The 20,321-nt window shown below is 39.0% G+C and overlaps 1 protein-coding gene across 4 annotated transcripts; it reads left to right on the forward strand.

Annotated features, from left to right (window-relative positions):
* Nucleotides 1–8,233: 8,233 nt before the first annotated feature.
* On the forward strand, nucleotides 8,234–19,914 carry GAR1 (GAR1 ribonucleoprotein). Of its 4 annotated transcripts, none has more exons than XM_087875562.1 (8): nucleotides 8,234–8,407; nucleotides 9,608–9,706; nucleotides 10,705–10,879; nucleotides 10,961–11,115; nucleotides 13,319–13,378; nucleotides 14,694–14,814; nucleotides 16,009–16,125; nucleotides 18,000–19,914. In XM_087875562.1, exons 3-8 carry the CDS (start codon nucleotides 10,714–10,716, stop codon nucleotides 18,011–18,013), a joined length of 633 nt encoding a protein of 210 aa, XP_087731688.1. In that variant the 5' UTR covers nucleotides 8,234–8,407; nucleotides 9,608–9,706; nucleotides 10,705–10,713; the 3' UTR covers nucleotides 18,014–19,914. The 4 variants fall into 4 exon arrangements, with proteins under 4 accessions (XP_087731688.1, XP_034298166.1, XP_087731689.1 ...); XM_034442275.2 differs by having other exon boundaries at nucleotides 8,387–8,470; XM_087875563.1 differs by having other exon boundaries at nucleotides 8,405–8,474.
* Nucleotides 19,915–20,321: the final 407 nt, after the last annotated feature.

Here is a 20,321-nt window from a genome sequence, read left to right on the forward strand (position 1 = left end):
AATTAGTGTAGCACTATTTGTATAAGATTGATGATCACCCTATTAAAACCAGTGCTATAAGATAAATTTCATTTTTAGGCAGAATGTGAAAAGAAAGTAGAGAGAACTGAAAACATTTATAATTTTTAAGTAGAGGCGAAAAGGAAGTGGAGGGAAATACAAACAACGTTGTGTTTCTTTTTACACAGACCTACTCTTATCTTTAGCTGAACAAAGAAAGATTGGCTTTTCTTGCCTTCTCGTATTACAAAATTTAAAACAAATAGTCAATGAATTTCCTAGGAAATGTTGAGTAATAAGTAACAAGCTATTGGTCAGGAATTGCTTCAGGATGCTGACACTAATAAAAGACCTTTGATATATTTAATGCACATGAAATACGATAATATGATACAGCAAAATGTCACATGTCTCAAACTTTTTAATATTAAAGCTGTCTAAGTGTTATTCCCTTCAGTTTTTCATCTATTAAGATGTGTGTGCAAGTCCTAAAGGAACTTGAAATTTTCCAGATACTTGGTAGAGCCAAAATTAAATAGCCGCATCTTATTCTCACTATCCCTCCTCCCTCTCTCCCTCCCTCCTCCCTCCCTCCCTTCCTTCTGTAGGAAGTTAGCACCCACCCCTTTCCTAGAAGAATGAAATAAAACTCAGGGACTTGCAGCATCTCGGCCCTTTTCTGTTCAGGAACTCAAACCATGTGATCCTGTCCACCATTAAACCAAGCAGTCTCCATGTTTCCAGTGTCTTTTTCCCCACTTGGCGCTGAACCCAGAAGGATATTTCTTCCAACAATTTGGCCCCCACAGATGGGACTCCAAGCTAACCTAACCAATGGACCTGGCTCAGGTAAGCCTCCCTTACTAGCAGTAGACCCATTGAGTCTGTGGGTAAGTTTTCCTGGACATTGGCCATTTGGAACTAGGTTTTAGAGGGGTTTTGAGTATTGAGCTCAAAGGCTGCTTGGAAAGAAGGTGAGTACATCTAAATTTTAAATTTAAAGCATGGAAAAGCATGGGAAATGTGTGTATGCCTGCATGTGTGTGAGTGAGGGCCCTTCTCCCAATCACAGCTGGATATTGCTTCCTCTGTGCATTTCCTAACCACAGAAAGATCAACAGTCTGGAGAGCATGGGGGATTTGCCAAACCACAGGACCTTCTGTTAGGGAAGGAGGAAGTGTCTGTGTGCAATTCCACCCAGACAACAGTCTGATCCCACCTCTTTGAGTGATCTCTAGCTGCACCTCAGCCTACTGCTAGCTCCACCGAGCCATGACCGGTAGGATAAAGAAAGCAAGGAGTGGGGGTTGCCGAATGTGGGACTTTGTGTTTAAAGGGAACGGAAGCCAAGCAAACATTGAGTGAAAGTGAAAAGGGCAATAAAAGTAAAGGGAGTCCCCGGTGTATTTCAAGAAAGCAGCCCTGGTGTATGTGTATTGAGTAGGGAGGTCCTAGTACTAGCTATAGGGGGAGCGGAGTCTTCCTGGATCCTTTTTTGATCCGCAAATCTAGACGAATTCCCTAACTAGAAAGGGGGCCCGTACTTTGTGAGGGAATCAGAGTCCTTCCCAGAACCTTTTTTTCTGAAAACCGAAGGAGAGTCGCCCGGCTAAAGCCAAAGTGAGCCTTATATTTCAAGGATCATCAGAAGCAGTAGCTCGTGGGTGATGGAAAATCCCCTGGAAGAGTTGATTGTGGCCTGGGAAGCCAGGCAGATGCCAATCTTAACTGGCATGAGCAAAAAGAAAGACAGGAAATTGTGTTAAAAAATGGGCTCTAAGAGATAACACCGGGAGACAAATTTGACTAAATAAAGGTACTTAAAAGAAAAGGGAAATATATAAATAGGAATGTTGGGGGTTTTATTTGTTTTGTTTGTTTGTCTCTTTCTCTGTCTTCTATGCAACCATGTGGTATGTTTGTTAAGATTTGTGCCTTCCCTAATTTAACTGAGATTTATGGCGGGAATGATCATTGTGTGTGTAAATCTCAAAGTTCTGTTTTCTTCTCTTTGACCTCCTTGTTTTTATGTGTGTATGTCTAAGTCTTTGTGTGCCCTTGAGGTAATTGTAACTGTAAAATGTATCTGATCCCTAGAGACAAGAATTTTAAATTTTAGAAAAAAAAAAAGATTGAAGCAATGAAAAAGAAAGAACCTTTGCCCTGTGTTTGTATGGCCAACAAGAACAGAGTAAAGATAACTTTTCATTTTATTTCTATTTTTCCCCTCCTTCCTTCTCTGTATCTTAAAGTAACAACTCAAGTTTATGAGGAAACATTTTAAGTTAATTTACAAGAAAAAAAATCAGTCTTGCACTCACTGTATGTGTTTAAATGGTTTTACCTGTTCATCTCTTTCCCAAAGTATGTGAATCCAGTTTTTTCTTTCTCACCTGTTGTGTCTCCATTTTGTTGAAACCGCATTATCTGTTTAGTAACTGCAATAGTGATGTGTTGTTGTTTCTTTTCAAACTCTGCCTGCAAGCTATCTACCCCCCCCATCTCTAATACTGTTACAATGCCTTTCCTGGGAAGAACAAAAGGGGGAAGGGAACCCTGTTCTCATGTCTTTCAGCCCTGCACAAATGACTCTGCAACCTGTGTAAGCAGATCACATGGATCCAGATACTGCCTTCAGAGGAGACCTTCCATCTGTTTAAGCCAGGAATTGGGTTTGAATCCAGCCTCCACTGAAAGTCATCACAGCAACCAGAGTGGAGCAGTCCTTCCCAAGCCTGATTGACTAGCCTTACCACCAAGCATGTCACCCAGCAGACATGAAAGAAAAGACCCTGAGATGTACAAGTAAAGACCAAAAGACTCTTTTCAATTCCCAGAAGACAGCTGGAAAGACTATGGAGGAGGATGGAAATTCATTGTAAGGTTTTCTTTCTTGTCTCATTTATATTGTAATCAGTTTATTGTAAGAATTGTATTTGGGAGTGGTTGCCACAGCAAGTTATGTACACCTTAGATTTCTGTCTGGTGGGGAGGAGAAATATGTCCAAAATGTTTGTATTGCCTGTATTGCAAAAGTAGCTGCATACACATACACAGAGAGAGAGACACATCATTCAGAATTAGACTGAAACTATTCCCCTCACTTACCTCCACACAAAGCTTCTCCCAGGTTGATTTTTGCTCTGTGGCACTAAAAGCCCAAGTAGACCTATCTCCCTGCTAATTCTATGGGGGAGGGGGCAATCCCCCTCAGGCAATTCCCTCACTTGAAAAGATAGCAGAAAAAAGGGATATCCAAAACCCAAGCCCTGACTGTGACTCACAAATGATGCTGCCCAGTTGCCCAGAAAAGCAAGATATGTTGCACTGGTGGTTTCATGGGTAGAAGTCCCAGGGCTCATTGTGTGTAATTAACCCCCCCCCCCCAAAAAGTCTGGATTGCACACTGACTAATCTCAATTTGGACTCACAAAACCTGGATGCACTAAAGTAAGAGCTAGGGCAGGTTCAGTAATCAACCCATGAAATGGGCAGCTTGTAATTTAAAGGAAAACCATGGCTGTGAAAAATGTTGGGACATGTACTTGCTTGAAACCTGACTGAAAGCTCACAGAAAGTGATATCTGACATCTGAAATTAATTGGCATAGAAATTGGATATTGTAAAATTCTTACCAGAATTTTTGCTCAGGATGCTAGACCTTCATGGTTGAAAGCTTTTGGGAGCCACTGAAGGAATCCTTTTCTGTTGCCTCTATCAATGCCTTCCCCTTTGTATCAGAACAATTAAAAGCACCCATTGAGTCTCCCTGATCTTATCAATTTTAATATTTTGCCAAGAACATTTGTGTCCCACTCGCATCTTCAAAAAAAAAGAAAAAAGAAAAAAGAAAAGAAAAGAAAAAGAAAAAAGGAGGGATTGTAGGAAGTTAGCACCCACCCCTTTCCTAGAAGAGTGAAATAAAACCCAGGGACTCGCAGCATCTCGGCCCTTTTCTGTTCAGCAACTCAAACCATGTGATCCTGTCCACCATTAAACATCTTTCCAAACAGTCTCCATGTTTCCAGTGTCTTTTTCCCCACTTGGAACTGAACCCAGAAGGTTATTTCTTCCAATACTTCCTTCCTTCCTTCCTTCCTTCCTTCCTTCCTTCCTTCCTTCCTTCCTTCCTTCCTTCCTTCCTTCCTTCCTTCCTCCCTTCCTCCCTCCCTCCCTCCCTCCTTCCTTCCTTCCTTTTCTGTAACTTTAGATCCCATAACTAGAGGCACAGACCATGATCTTGTCATATTGTATGGTTTATTATGACTAACGAAGGGAAAGGTTTCGTTTTTTTTTTTTTAAATGACTGCCCTATTAGTTTTTTGAAATAAAATATGTTAAAATCCAAGCCTTCTCTAGTTCACAATATACTTATTTGGAAGTAAGAGTCTCATGAATATGCCCTTGTTTATGAGAAGTTTCAAATCAGACTATAGACATTTTCAGACTATAGACATTTTCTCGCTGAGCAGTTCTGCATTCTGCATTCTTCCCATGGTTCTTGGAACTATTGTACAATATGTCATCATTAACCGTAACAGGGATCTAAATAACAGGTTTGGCTGCATTCTGCCTTTTATAAATATTTCTGTGTCCAGACTACTGAGATTTATATTTACACTAAACAACCTGTGCTCTGTTGGGCCATCTTTTTAGAAATATTTACTTAAACCGATCAATAGAATGACCACTGGAGGAAGGGAAGCTGTGGGAGTGGGAGTGATTTCTGACTTCCTGCTAGCTTTCCCACTGATTTTGTGGGTGTGAAGTTTGCAAGGAGAAATTCAGTGGGGAAATCAATTAGGAAAGTCACAGATTGCATACCAGATTGCTCTGGTATGTTCTCTGCACTCACACACTCTCCCCCAGTGGCTGCACTCATATGGTAACTCACATACCCTGTTCCAGGGGGTGGGGGGTGCAATCCTTGTAGACCGAAACCCACTTCAGTAAATAGACTATTATGCCAAAGTAGGTGGAAATACATATTGATGATGACAACGGTTTTGGTCTCTGAATCTTGGCCCATCAATGCTAGAGAGGTATATTTTATGTCTACCAGGATTTTCTCAAAGTGTTCTGTAATGGATATCTTCCCCACCTGTCCCGTTCTCTATCTCTAATTCTTCTTCTTTGAAGCTGGACTAGACTGTAATGAGGAAAGACTAATTACTTTACAATTAGATATAATCCCTGGACAAACTTTACAAATTCCGCAGAAGGCGGGGGAAAAAAGAAAAGAAAGAAAAGCAGCCACAACTACCTGTAAACAGCTGATGTTAAACAGCTTTAGATGATGGATTAACTTTATATTTGCATATATCAAAGGTTTCTTACCAGGGCAAGTTTTTCTAAAGTGTTTCTTTAGAACGGGCTGTAAATCATTAATGATATAGTTTATGGTTACACTTGAAAACTATGGGCTAAACATGTTATCCTCAGTCCTTGAATGTATTTATTTCATTTATTTGCATCCCATCTTTATTACTTTTACAAACAACTCAGGCTAGCAAACATAACCAACACACCTTCCCCCTCCTATTTTCTCCAGAATAGCAACCCTGTGAGGTTTGTTGGTCTGAGAGACAGTGACTGGTCTAAAGTCACCTAGCTGGCTAAGGTGGGACTTAAACCATGGTCTCCTCCTTTCTAGCCTGATACCTTAATCTCTAGACCAGGGGTCCCCAACCTCTGTCTTGCGGTCCACTACCATGGTCTGTTTGAAACCAGGCCACTGGGCAAGCTTGTGTGAGTGGAGGGCGCTTGAGCAGAGAGCACTTGTGCTAACATACAAAACTCCTCGCACGAGTGGAGGATGCTTGCACTCAGGTGCAAACCTCTATTCACATGAGTGCAAGGTGCTTCCGCTCGCATGTGAACCGCCACTCATAAAAGCAGAGGGTGCTTGCACTCACGCAGGAAGCTCCATTTGAGCGAGCAGAGGGTGCACGTGCAGGCGCCTGCCATTCACATGCCCCCCCATGTCAGGCCAGGCCGCCAAGCTGGAAAGGTTGGGGACTGCTGCACTAGGCCAAAAATATGTTGGCCTTACTTGTGCTTGCCCAATAGTTCAGTCCTAGTCGGCCTTGATACACAGGGCAGCAAGTGATGCTGTCCATACAGTTTTAATATGGGGCAAGTTAAGGAAATTAGCAGGTGGATCCTTCCTGGCTTCCAGAATAAAAAAAACCAAACAAACCACAAGATGCTATATTTAATATATGGTAGCGTATGGTTGGACAGGCATAGAGAAATGATTGTGATGGAGGGTTTAGTTGTCTTTCAAATTGCCCAACTTATTCAGGGATGATTTTTTCTTATTCTTACCTACCTTTATTACCGGTTCGCAACAGGGCCGCGCGCGCTCGCTCGCTTCACTTGTGCATGCGCTTTTCTGCACATGTGCAGAAGCATTTTGATGACGTCGGGTTCGGTGGGCAGAGCCTCCTGCCAGTTTTACTACCGGTTCTATAGAACTGGTGCGAACCGGGGGCAACCCACCATTGAACTTATTTAACTGGCACTGCTTTCCTTTCCCAACTGGGGGAATAGTAACAAAAGCTTGTAATGTTCTACCAGGAGAATGTGCCAGCTGGCAAAGCCCAGCTCTCCTTTTTAATTTAAACTGAATTTAGGCACGAAACGAGAGCTTTCAGAGGAGTACTAAGCCTCTTCAAAAAAAAAGAAAAAAAAGTGTGTATGTGTATGTTTGTGGGTGTGTAAGCTGTGTTAGTCTACAATTAAAAAAAAAACTTTAAAAAATATATTATGAAGTCCTTTATTTAATTCGTTTAACTATGGGCTTCTAGATTATGATTCTGAACACGTAGGATTTTATGAGGCAGTTGCATACAATAGATTTTGTATTCTAAGCAAAAGATTGATGTTTATTGCAAAAATTGGCCTCTAGTATAAAATAGTCTTTATATGCCCATTCAGTGATTTTATAGGAAGATTTATGAGCAACATTTGGGGTTAGCATCTGCTTCTTTACAACAGATATTTAAGCACGAGTCAAGAATTTGTCTCACAAATAAAAACATGATAAATTTGATTTATTAAGAAAAGACTAAAGTAATTAGTGAAGGATACCAGGATGATAAGGGGTGTTGAATATGAATAGACCATTATTTGTATAAACAAGAATGGATCTGGGGGGGGCGGGATAAGCATTTAAGAAAAAATATAGAGTGAAAGAGTTTATATAGAACTGATCACATGCTGGAAGAAATAAATAAAAAAATCTGTACCAGAATGATAGTGATATCAAAAAGTGGGATTGAAATGAAAGCTCACTATGTTAGTGCCAAAGATTTTTTAAAAAAGGAGAAAAAGTAAGAATGATAAGATTGCAACATGTAATAAGATCCAGCTGTTCCAAGTATAACATATTTAGATATACACAACACAGCACTGCTCTCTATTAAGATTAGGAATTAAAAGTAATGCTTACTTAAAATTAGATTTAACATTAAAAAAAACCCCATAAAATTATGATTACCAATGAATTCTGAAACTATTGTCTATCCTGCAGTAAACTAACAACATAAAAATAAATTGTACAGTAAAACCTAAAATATTAATAAGTTACAACCAAATTCAGGCACGACAAAACGCTAACTGGTGAAGAATGAAGTTGTTTATTCACATAAACCAGAAGTCAAGTCATTCATGTATCTTCAGCTGTTTGGAAATTTTCAATTTATTATGCAGAGGAAAATAACATTTCTCAGATCCACCTGCAGCATGTAAAACGGAAGAAAAATGAGTCTTCTTTGACCATCATTATAGAAAGAACCGTGTAATAGGAGTCCCAAAGGTGCTTTTTTCAAGAGGCAACTGGACTTTCTGGTTTTTCTTTGAAGACGTTTCGCTTCTCATCCAAGAAGCTTCTTCAGCTCTTCAGAAAAGAAGCGAAACGTCTTCAAAAGAAAAGCCTCTTTGCTTCTTAAAAAAAGCACCTTTGGGACAACCATGATCTGGATGACTGAGAATCTCCATAGGTATGAGAGGAGGGATTGAACCGAACCATCACCGTAAAGGTAGATTCAACTACCCATGAGAGATATTAACGGGGTAGTAGTTGGGGCAGTGAGTTTCCTCGAGGTTGAACCATGCCTTGCACCCGTCTGCAAATTACTTGCACTAAACCAGAGGTCTTCAAACTTGGCAGCTTTAAGACTTGTGGACTCCAACTCCCAGAATTCTCCAGCCAGCTACGCTACGCTGGCTGGAGAATTCTGGGAGTTGAAGTCCACAAAGCTGCCAAGTTTGAAGAGCTCTGCACTAAACACTGAAAAAACTAATTGTTGTGAAGCGGAAACGTGATCACTGCTGGGCGGCGTCTTTTTACAGGAGGACTGGGATTGGTCAAGCATCTGGCGCAGTTTGTTGACATCATCAAAGGTGAGCGGTGGCGTCGCTTTTGAGAAAGAGTGGCGGCCACGTGGGGAAGGGGACAAGTTTCGGGTAGGTGGGAGCCGTCGCGGGTCTGTCTGGGAACGGGAGCTGCTTCTGCGTCGCGATCTCCTGAAATCCCCTTGGTGTCTTCGTAGATGAAAGTGTGTGTGTGTGTTTGACTGTGATATAGATTCCTCTGTGTGTGTGTATGTGTGTTTGTTGAGAATGTAACATCACTTCTTTGGAGAGTAAATTATTAATAGTAAAATATTGTGTTTTTGCGTTTTGACTTCCAGAGTGGGGTTCTTTACGAGTGACTTAGAGCAGGGGTGGGCAACTGTGGCCCTTTTACAACCTGTGGACTTCAACTCCCAGAATTCCTGATACAGCCAAGCTGGCTCAGGAATTCTGGGAGTTGAAGTCCACAGGTTGTAAAAGGGCCACAGTTGCCCACCCCTGACTTAGAGACTTTTAGTCTCTCACATTTGATTTGAACCCAAGGCTGCGTATTTATTGAGTTTCATTGGCGTTTTGAAAAAATGGTTAAGAAAGGTAGCACAAAAACAGGGCTCCGAGTTTCAGGAAATAGTTGTTCTATTTGGCATTATCTCAGCTGTTCGTTCCACACATTTCCCCTTGGTTAGAGCAGGGGTCTTCAATCTTGGCAACTTTAAGACTTGTGGACTTCAACTCCCAGCTGAGGAATACTGGGAGTTGAAGTCCACAAGTCTTAAAGTTGCCAAGATTGGAGACCCCTGGGTTACAGTATAAAATAGTGTTGGAAGGGTCCTTGGTGGTCTTCTAGTCCAACCCCTTGTCACAGCAGGATATACTATACCTTTCGGGACAAATGGCTGTTCAATCACTTCTTAACAATCTTCAGTATTGGAGCATCCACAACTTTTGAAGTTAAGGTGTTCCACTGATCAATTGTTCTCACTGTCAGGAAATTTCTCCTTAAGTCTGGTTGGATCTCTGATAAGTTGACACCTATTACTTCTTGTTTTGCTCTCAGGTGCTTTGGAGAATAGGTTGTCCCCCTCTTCTTCGTGACAGCCTTAAAATACTGGAAGACTGCCATCATGTCACCTACCTGTCCATCTCTTCATTAGATTAGACATGCCCAGTTCCTTGCAACCATTCATCATATGTTTCAGCCTCTAGCCTCCTAATCATCTCTGTTGTACTTCTCTGCACTCTTTTCAGAGTCTCAACATCCTTTTTGTATTGTGGTGACCACCACACACTAGAAGAGACAAGTCTCACTGCAGTCATTTGAAGTAGCATTTCAGGCCACCAAAAGAGGTGAGTGGACATTTTATATACACTGCTCAAAAAAATAAAGGGAACCCAAGCAGAAGACATCCGAGTTCTGAATGAATGAAATAGCCTTATTAAATACTTTGTTCATTACATACAGTAGTTTTGTGTTCCCTTTAGTTGTTTGAGCAGTGTATAAACTACTGTATGTAAAGAACAAAGTATTTAATAAGGCTATTTCATTCATTCAGATCTCGGATGTCTTCTGCTTGGGTTCCCTTTATTTTTTTGAGCAGTATATTAGTTCTTGCTGACTTGTAAAAAGAAGAGGATTTAAAAAATGGATAAATATATTGCCAACAGTATTGTATCTTGTGCTTTTTATTTGCATATTGAAACAATATTACAAAACTCCATTTGATAACTTTTAGGTGTACAAGAGTATGATTCATAAGATATTTTGAAAGAGTTTATAGGCTTTGAGGGGTGGAACAGGTGTATTACTTTTCCTTGAAACAGATAATTCCCTCCAGATGTTGGAAACAAAATCAAAACATTTATTATGATCATTGATCAGAAATAGAAATTATCTTTTAAGATAACTGAGATTTTAAGATTATCTTTTAGTTTAACATGACAATGAAGTTACGTTGTGCTGGTGAAGTCTGGCAAAAGGAAAAGTTAAATTTGATTTTGACTTCCGGTAAAATTTTACTTTTAACCCTGTGAAGTTAACAGGCCTGACAAAACTGCTGTTTCATACCAATATATTAGATATGCTAATCTATTGAAAGTACATTGGTGTCACCTGATGTCTTATCCTATTCTATCCTAAAATGGTCAGCACATGGAAGATTTTATAGGGGTATAAAAAGTGCATATTTTCTATGATTGCTGTAAACCTGAAGTATTACTTATAGCTAAATTATTTCTTGCTTTGAAATGATTGTATTATCTATCGGCTTATGAAGTTGATAATACTGGTTAATACATATAACTGAAAGTTCAGTTGATCTTTTACACTTGTTATGCATATTGAACAGAAAGAAGACATGTCATTTCGAGGGAGAGGTGGAAATAATCGTGGTGGATTCAGCCGTGGTGGCGGTTTCAACAGAGGAGGAAGAGGTGGTGGAAGAGGTGGATTTGGACGTGGAGGAGGACGTGGTGGCTTTAATAGAGGCGGTTATGACCAAGGACCTCCAGAAAGTGTAGTTAGTAAGTATATTGAATACTAGAGAAAATGGAAGACACAAGAGAAATGAGCTAACTCGATTTATTAATTCTTCTTCTTTGCAGTTCTTGGACACTTTATGCATCCCTGTGAAGATGATATTGTTTGTAAATGCGTCACTGAAGAAAACAAAGTACCTTATTTCAATGCACCAGTTTATTTAGAAAATAAAGAACAAATTGGGAAAGTAGATGAAATATTTGGGCAACTTAGAGACTTTGTATCCTTTGATTGTGTACTTTTGAATGCATCTACATTCAAAGTAAACAAAATAGTTAATTTGTTTATATACAAGGGAAGATAAAGGTTCTAAAAGCTACATTCAGTTTCAGCTGTCTGTACTACTATATTCTGTCTATTAAGAGAAGATTAGCTGTTTTACATTTGGAGATTTTGGTTTGACCAAACTTCTAGATTAGTAAAAAAAATAAATGAAAATAAAGTCTTCTTCAGGTTGATCTCAATTCCTGAAGACTTTATGGAAAGAGAATAGAATAGAATAACAGAGTTGGAAGGGACCTTGGAGGTCTTCTAGTCCAACCCCCTGCTTAGGCAGGAAACCCTACACCACTTCAGACAAATGATTATCCAACATCTTCTTAAAAACTTTCAGTGTTGGAGCATTTACAATTTCTGGAGGCAAGTTGTTCCACTGATTAATTGTTCTGTCAGGAAATTTCTCTTTAGTTCTAAGTTGCTCCTCTCCTTGATTAGTTTCAACCCATTGCTTCTTGGTCTAGCCTCAGGTGCTTTGGAGAATAGCTTGATTCCCTCTTCTTTGTGGCAGCCCCTGAGATATTGGAACACTGCTATCATGTCACCTCTAGTCCTTCTTTTCACTAGACTAGACATAGCAAATTCCTGCAACCGTTCTTCATATGTTTTAACCTCCAGTCCCCTAATCATCTTTGTTGCTCTTACTCTTCACATCTTTTTACATCGTGGTGACCAATACTGGATGCAGTATTCCAAGTGTGGCCTTACCAAGGCATTATAAAGTGGTATTAACACTTCACGTGATCTTGATTCTATTCCTCTGTTTATACAGCCTAGAACTGTGTTGGCTTTTTTTGCAGCTGTTGCACACTGCTTGTTCATATCTAAATGGTTGTCCACTACGACTCCAAGATCCCTCTCACAGTTACTACTTTTGAGTGAGGTACTACATATACTGTACCTGTGCATTTTGTTTTTCTTGCCTAAATGTAGAACCTTACTTTTTGCACCATTGAATTTCATTTTGTTGGATAGCGCCCAATGTTCAAGTCTGTCAAGATCCTTCTGTATCTTAAGCCTATCTTCCGGAGTGTTGGCTATTCCTGCCAGCTTGGTGTCACCTGCAAATTTGATGAGTTCCCCATCTATCCTCTCGTCCAAATCATTGATGAAGATGTTGAAGACTACTGGGCCTAAAACAGAGCCTTGGGGTACTCATAGTTATTTATATTTCTGGATAACAATGAAATTAGAATTCCTAGTTGCCTCCTATCCAACCTGTGGTTTGGACTGATCTCAGTTACCTGATCCAGATCAGCCAAGGTGTTGGATGGGACCTTTGCATTAACTAAGGGAATATATGTTGGATTTGCCACTTTGTATTTAATATTGACGTAGCTTTTCAGTTGCTATGTAAGTTGGTATGTAGTTACTATTTTGCTGGCTGTTTAGATTCTAGAGTTTATTTTTTTCTACCTATATCTTGCAAATTTGATATAACAAACTGCAATGTTTTCTTAAGAATCTAACTAGCAGTGTAAATGAATCCTTAGTCTTATGTTCAGTTTTATTACTAATTTTGTTTGTATGTGTGTGTGAAACAGAGAGGGATAGAGCATGTTTTTATTTTATTTTGGGACTGGTAAATCCTTTTTGAATGCATTTAATTCTCAGAAGTCTGTCCTGCACTTGGAATCTAATGCAAAATCTTAGCCTCATCTGGTCATTTTATATTATAAGAAATTACTTGCAGGCTAATGAACTTCTTGAAGAAAGTTAGGCTCTCTACCTTGCTTTGAGGATCTCCTTACGTTTCTTTGAGGGACATGAGAAATGGAGAACTTCTCCCCTAAGCTTGTGCTATTGTGCTTTCATTTTAATACAAAAACGTAGGGAGTGCTGTAATTCCAGCCTATTTTTATCTCCCTGTGTTATTGAACTCTAATGTCTATGATAGTTGAGAGATTTTAAAACGTGCATCTTCAATATATCTAGAAGGCATCATGTTGGCTGTTAGTTTGTTGCTCCTGTGTTTCATAATATTTATTTTAATTATCACTCCAAGGAGGTGACTGGTCATGAATGGGTTAAGAAAGTCTTGTAGATTTCTACAAAATCATCATAAAATTTGAGGATTTACTTTTAAATTGATAAAAAGACATGTGCGACGAATCTTGATAAGAATTTTCCTTAAGCCACTTTGAAAGTACTTTTCGGTTAAACTGTCAGAAAACATGAAAGCTTCATCTTTTAAAAAACTACAAAAGGTAAGTCCTGCTGATGTTCCCTTTATGTGCTATGTAATCTTGCTGCCTGTTAAATATTCATAAATATCTGTCTAAATTCTAAAAATGTCTATGAAACTTACATCCTGCTTGCTAGTGTTATCATATTGATGTATTATTCTTGTGGTATTCCTTTGTCATTGTGTATTTTATTGTCCTGTTGTTTTATTTTTGTTTATACTCTTTCCATTTTTGTTCTTTTTTATTATTGTAAGCCACCTAGAGTAGCCCCATGGTGAGATAGGCGGCAAATAAATTTAACAAATAATAAAAAATAGTAGTGGTTTGTTAACTACTGGTTGACTGAATATCTATAGCATTGAACTAGGCACCAGAGTAGAATGCAAGTGACTATGAAAAAAAAGTAAAACCAAACGATTCCATCCTGTTTATTTTACTGTATTGTATTATCTTCTAATTTCCAAAGACAAATTCCTTGTGTGTCCAATCACACTTGGCCAATAAAGAATTCTACTCTACTCTACTCTACTCTACTCTACTCTACTCTACTCTACTCTACTCTACTCTACTCTACTCTACTCTACTCTACTCTACTCTACTCCACTCCACTCCACTCCACTCCACTCCACTCCACTCCACTCCACTCCACTCTACTCCTCTACTCCACTCCACTCCACTCCACTCCACTCTACTCTACTCTACTCTACTCTACTCTACTCTACTCTACTCTACTCTACTCTACTCTACTGTCTTTGATTAAGCATACTTGATGTGCAGTTCAGTGCTCTTGAAAGAAGTATGGGTTGATTTACTTGTGGCTAATTTATTGCATTTATCTCAGTTGAAGTCATGATTACAGGTAGTCCTTGATTTACAACAATTTATTTAATGACCATTTAAAATTACAACAGCACTGAAAAAAAGTGACTTAAGACCATTTTTCACACTTACGACCATTGCCGCATCCCCATGTCACATGATCAAAATTCAGATGCTTGGCAACTGGTTCATGTTTATGACAGTTGTAGCATTCCAGGATCTTGTGATTATCTTTTGGGACCTTCTGACAAGCAAAGTGAATGAGGAAACCAATTTCATTTAACGACCATGTTACTAACTTTAACAAATGCAGTGATTCATTTAACATCCGAGGCAAGAAAAGTTGTAAAATGGGGCAAACTCTCTTAACAAATGTTTCACTTAACAACATACATTTTGGCCTCAATTGTGGTTGTAACTTGAAGGCTTCCTGTATTTTTAATTGTTTCAAGAAAACAGCAACATTTAAGCCAAAAGCAAAAGCTTGGCAAAGTCTAACGCTTATCTCTTCCTTCAGTTTTATATCGATCCAGCAAAATTGCTTCCTCTGCAGAGGTTTTTGCCAAGGCCTCCTGGTGAGAAAGGAGCCCCAAGAGGTGGGCGAGGTGGAAGAGGAGGGCGAGGAGGACGAGGTGGAGGTAGGTAGACTTCTTTCTTACAGTGTGAACAAGTATATGAAATAATGGAAAAAATTGTTTTTAGAAAATTGCAAACAATATAGTTCTGACAGCAGCTAGGGCTGCTCATTGGATTTGGGCAAAACTTCAAATATGAAGGAGAATGGAGTAATTTGGAAGGAGGCTGTAATTTATTCAGGGCTGAACAGATGAGTCTGAATTTACTGTATTTTTCTGTCTATAAGATGCCCCCATGTATAGGATGCCCCCATGTTTCATGTAGAGCAAGTAAGCACACTATAAGTCAACACTGTGCAGAAGCCATTTTACTAGAGAGTGAGTAATACAAGAACAGGAAATGCATCACAGGAATGTTAGAGATGGAACCTAGATTGGCAATGTGTTACAGGAAACAACTACAATAGAGAGGAATGATAGAGCTGCATATAAGGTAGAGGCTCATCCGGAAGAGCTGGAGGACAGGGATGGGCCACACCTTCTCCCCTCGGCCTCCTGTGTATAAGACGCCCTCCATTTTCAAGTAAATGTTTTAAAGAAAAAATAGTGTCTTATACACAGAAAAATACAGTACTGCGTGCCGAATCTCATTCTCCATAAAATTAACCTCTCTACATAGTTTTAGGACACTGAAAATAGTGGTAATGCAGCAGTCATAGCAAAAAGGAATAAACCCCATGTATCGGTTGTGTAAAATGCCATAGTGGGAAGGGAAGTGCCGATTTCAGTTTCCTTCACATAAGACAAATCGCTGGTTAAATTATCTGTTAATCCCAGTTCGTCATCCCAGTCACATTATTTGGATAGCCAGCAGGATAGTAAATGAAAAGGAATGCCTTCCTTGCACTGCTAAGCTGGCCCATCCTAGGAACAGCTTAGTTTTTTATAAAGAAAAAAAGGCAGTTGCATTCTTTAAAGCAGGGGTCTCCAACCATGACAACTTTAAGACTTGTGGACTTCAACTCCCAGAATTCCTCAGACAGCAAAGACTGGTGCCATCTCTGACAATGAGCTCCATTATCTATAAGCAAAAGTCTTATTACAATTTCTAATGAATGGTTTCTACATGCTTGTTTAACGGATGAATTTATGGATCTGTTTCATTTAGGCGTCTATTTTCTATGTGCTATTGTCACTCACTGGATACTGTAAAAGTCTCATTTGACACACACACACCCTGCTTTTATTTGTTTGTAGGAGGTAGAGGCTTTGGAGGTGGCCGAGGTTTTGGAGGTGGCCGGGGTTTTGGAGGTGGCAGAGGTGGTGGAGGCTTCAGAGGAGGACGAGGTAGAGGTGGTGGCCGAGGATTTAGGGGTAAGTGTATTCATAACCTAATAATATTTCATTTTTAGAATAATTATCTATCTTGCTGTTTGTCGTGGGCATATTCTGTATTATCTGTGTGATGTTTAGGCTTTTATGCTTCTCAGATAATTAGCGATCTTCAAACTTTAGACGGAAATGTAGTACTTCTTGCAAAGTAATCAGAGCTTCCTTATCAATCATAGATGATTAGTTTCCTAAATGGGAAATGTGAGCACCAGTAGCAATGGCAAAATATGTTGTGGTCTGCTGGCGGCCAGCAGAGCTGGCAGCAGAGTCAGACAGTGAGGAGGTTGGGGAGGAACTTGAGCCAGTCCTGAGGGCTGGGGAAAGCTTGGACGAGGGCTCTGTGTCTGAGGCAGAGAGGGAGTTAGACAGCAGTGAGGCAGAGGAACAGCTGGAGCCCATCCTAGTGTGTGCATGCGCAGAGCTGCCAGAAGACAAGAACAATTAAGAAAGCAGGGTAGACTCGGGAGTTAGGCCACACCTTGGAGATGATTGGCCCTCCCATAGGAAACAAAAGAGGAGTGAACGGGATGTGGGCTTTTGCAGGAAGCAGGGTGGATAAAAATCAATGACTTTTTTAAAAAAAATCAAAAAAATCAGATTTTTTAAATTTAAATCGGATTTTTTTGATTTAAATCAGATTTATTTTAATAAAAAAATTTTGGGGTAAAAATCTATCGTAAGATAGTTTTCTATTTAAGATACATAAATAATTTAGTTTATTCAGCATGAAATGGAGCTTAGTTATGTAGCATGAGGCTGTATATTCTGCAACACTGGGACTATCAGTGAGTCAACAGTGGGTCAAAGGAGTAGCAGAGATGACAGTTGCTCTTTAAAAATTATGATTTAAATCGAGTTGATTTAAATCAAGCCTTTTTACTAGTGATTTAAATCATGATTTAAATCGTGATTTAAATCAACTTGATTTAAATCAAATCCACCCTGGCAGGAAGCAATTAGTTCATCTCATTTCAAGATTGGAAAATTCTGTTTGTGACTCTAATAGACTCGGTGCCAAGTTTGTCCTTGCTCTGCATTTGGAAATTGGTTCTCTGGCAGCGTTCCAAGTGAGATAAGGTGGGGGTTGATAAACATTCTTCTGAATGTTGACTGTGAATGAATGGAATTCACAGTCGTGTTAATAAAAGAGGTTTTACTGGGATTAAGACTTTGTTTCATGCTTTCTAAGGAAGCCTAGGTCAGAACAAAATATGGGAACATATATAAGCATATATGCAAAAGTTATATGAACAGTCATAATGCTTAAAAAGCCAGCCTGGCTAATTGGGAATGAATATGTGTCTTAATACAGTCCAATATACTACGAAACAATGTTATGATAAATAAAGGACATTAAGACAGTATAGGAATGGCTTTGGGTTATAGACGATTTAAAAAGCCAGGATCAGAAACTCCCGGCATTTTGGCCCAGATCCAACACTTCAAGAAGACCCAGTGATGCTGGACATCTGCTGAGACCTGGCAATATCTCCCTTATCCAACTTTTAACAGTGATGCACAGTTAGGAAACTACAGTACTCCTTTTTATGTACTGCATTGTTCTAAAGAGATGCTGCATTAGGTCATTCTAATTTCAAAATAGTGGGAAGCTCATAACAGCATGCATCAAGTCAGAGTTGTTTAATAAGCTTGGTGAGGTTGCTGGCATAGGGAACATTCAGTGAGGGAACTATTTCTGGAAAAAAGGTCATACTCTGAAAAGGTTACAGCTGAATTTTACTAAAGGAATATTAAAATCATTAATCGCAGTTCTGAGTTGAAAGACAACCGAGGTTTACATATTTTTAAGACTAGGTATGGAAGATCTAATTTTTCTTCTTTTGTTTTCATATTAGGAAGAGGATACTGAGTGGAGCTGCTGGAAATTTATGGCTTCATTAGTGAAATGTAAAGAGAAGACTTCTTATGAACTTGAATGCTACAAAATGGAAACAATTTTAAGCATACAGTTAGCTGAAGGAGAAAAGTGTTACCATGCCAAAAGTTCATAGGTTTCTTTTAATATGCAACAGTTTTAAGGAGAACTACAGATATCTGACTTGCAATCTATGTCATTATTTGGAGACATTAAGTGGAAGGTTATTCTTAAACTTTTTTAAAGGGACTGTTTTTAATGTCAAGAATTTATCCTCTTATATCGTCAGTGAAACTAAGTAACAGCTTTAAAAGGTATCTACTTTAAAATGTCAAATAAAAATCTTTTGGATTTCTGGTAGTTGATTTTAAATTAGTAATTTATAGATCCACTCTGAATGTATCAAAACATCTTAATTAGTTCCAATAGAAAAGATACGTTTAGTTCAGGGTTGAACTGTGGAGTCCTTGGTGCTCTTTGAATTGCTTGTTTACTTGCAGATTTCTTATTACCCAGCTCAGTTACATTATCAGGGCACTGATGATGTTATGTAGTTGGTGACCCAGCCTTAACAAGTAATGATAAGCTGCTTACTCACAAATAAACACAAACCCCTTTTCAAACAGAATAGGAACAGTCTTTTATTCACGTTGTTAATAAAAAAACCAAACATATTTAGTCCCAGCAGATGTGGTTCTGGCATAGAAATCCGAATTGTTTGCTGTATCCTAAAAATGAACGGTTGTATGAGACAACCGGCCACTCCCAAACCCCTACTATTTATTTCCCAGAATGGGAGGGTCTGGCTAGCATCCACATCTGCTTTTCCCTGAGAGCCGGCTTATTGTTTTCCTTTGCTCTCCTCTCTTTTCCTTTCTGCGCATACATACATCTGGGATGGGCCCCATCTGTTCTTCCCCTCACTCAGATCCAGACCCCGAAAATGGCTGCCTCTCCACCTGGGGGAGGATGGAAGGCCCTGGCTTTGCCTCTGTATCTGATGCTGTTTCCTTATCAGAGCCTTCCAAAGGCTTCGAAGCTGGCTCAGCCTCTTCCCTCCATCTCCTCCTCGTCTGACTCTGCAGCTAGCTCTGCTGGCAGCCGACGGGCCACAACAGTTGGGTAACGCAATGTTTCAGGCAAACAAACTCAGAGAGTACCAAGGATTCCAAATCTAAATTAGTTTTTTAGTTTTTAGTTTACTTTATTGTCATTGCACCTCGTACAACGAAATTAAATGCCATCTTCAGTTGGGATTTCAATTAGGATTTGAAATATAATATTTTAGCATTTCTAGTTGCAGCGGCCAATAATGTTTTACAGAATAATGCTCAAAGGTCATAACTTCCATTTGTTTGATGCTGAATGTGAGATGAAGATGACTATATCTTGTATTTAGCTCTCCGGTTTAAATGTCAAAATGACAAAATGTAAAAAAGTATCATCACTATATGTGATGTTTGATTATCCAGAAAAATTTATATAACAGGCTTTAAGACAAACAGAAAATTAATTCACAACTTGATTGGCTGAACAAATTCTTCAGCGACCCCTTTATGAACTGATTGAAACATACCTCCAAATTTGTTATTAATTAAATTAATAAATTAAAACAGCTGGGTTTCTGAAAGGCTTAGTGGATGCTTTTCTTGTTTCCGGTATATAAGATACTTTTGAGAAGTATTATCTGTAGTTTCCTGAAGAAAGAATTTTCCAGACTGCTTTTATTTTTCTATTCAAGCTCTGCCATGCGAAATGTTTCTTGGTCTGTAACATTAGGAAATGTATAATGTGCTGTCTGTATATATGAGTGGATCTCTGGTGCGCATAAGGTATCCCATGTGCATTTTATACTTACAGATCTTCTGAATTTTGAAAATAAATTATTTGTAAGAGTTTTGTATCATTCACTGTGAATGAAGCAGCGGTCGTCTGGGAAAGGAGGAAAAATAATGCATATGCATTCATTGTCCCTAGTTTGATAGCTTTCAATTGTACTACCCTAATTATATGAATAGTAATTATTGTAGGGGTAGTCTACAATAGTAGGTAGTCTACAAAGGGGTAGTAGTAATTTAAAGAAAGTTGTACATGTTTACTCAATAATAATTCCCACGGTGTTCAGCAAGGGTTTATTAGGATCTAGCAGAATGTTTTGTAATATACTCTTATATTTCAAATGTCAACAATTAATCCTTTTACAGTGCATTGGTCAGACTGCAGCTTGGACTTGCCCAAAGTCATGATCTCTAAAAGCTGCTTAAAATATTTTCTCTTACACTTTCCATATCTTGCTCATTGA

Source organism: Pantherophis guttatus, chromosome 8, assembly GCF_059756535.1.
Source record: "Pantherophis guttatus breed Tessera chromosome 8, ASM5975653v1, whole genome shotgun sequence".
In the NCBI taxonomy this organism is placed as follows: domain Eukaryota; kingdom Metazoa; phylum Chordata; class Lepidosauria; order Squamata; family Colubridae; genus Pantherophis; species Pantherophis guttatus.

What these genes read in the sequence shown, in the direction of transcription:
- GAR1 (XM_087875562.1), top strand. Translation starts at nt 10,714, where the DNA reads ATGTCATTTCGAGGGAGAGGTGGAAATAATCGTGGTGGATTCAGCCGT. An exon ending in TTGGGCAACTTAGAGACTTT is followed by an intron (nt 11,116 to 13,318) that starts GTATCCTTTGAT and finishes CCACTTTGAAAG; the next exon opens with TACTTTTCGGTTAAACTGTC. An exon ending in CTTTTAAAAAACTACAAAAG is followed by an intron (nt 13,379 to 14,693) that starts GTAAGTCCTGCT and finishes CTCTTCCTTCAG; the next exon opens with TTTTATATCGATCCAGCAAA.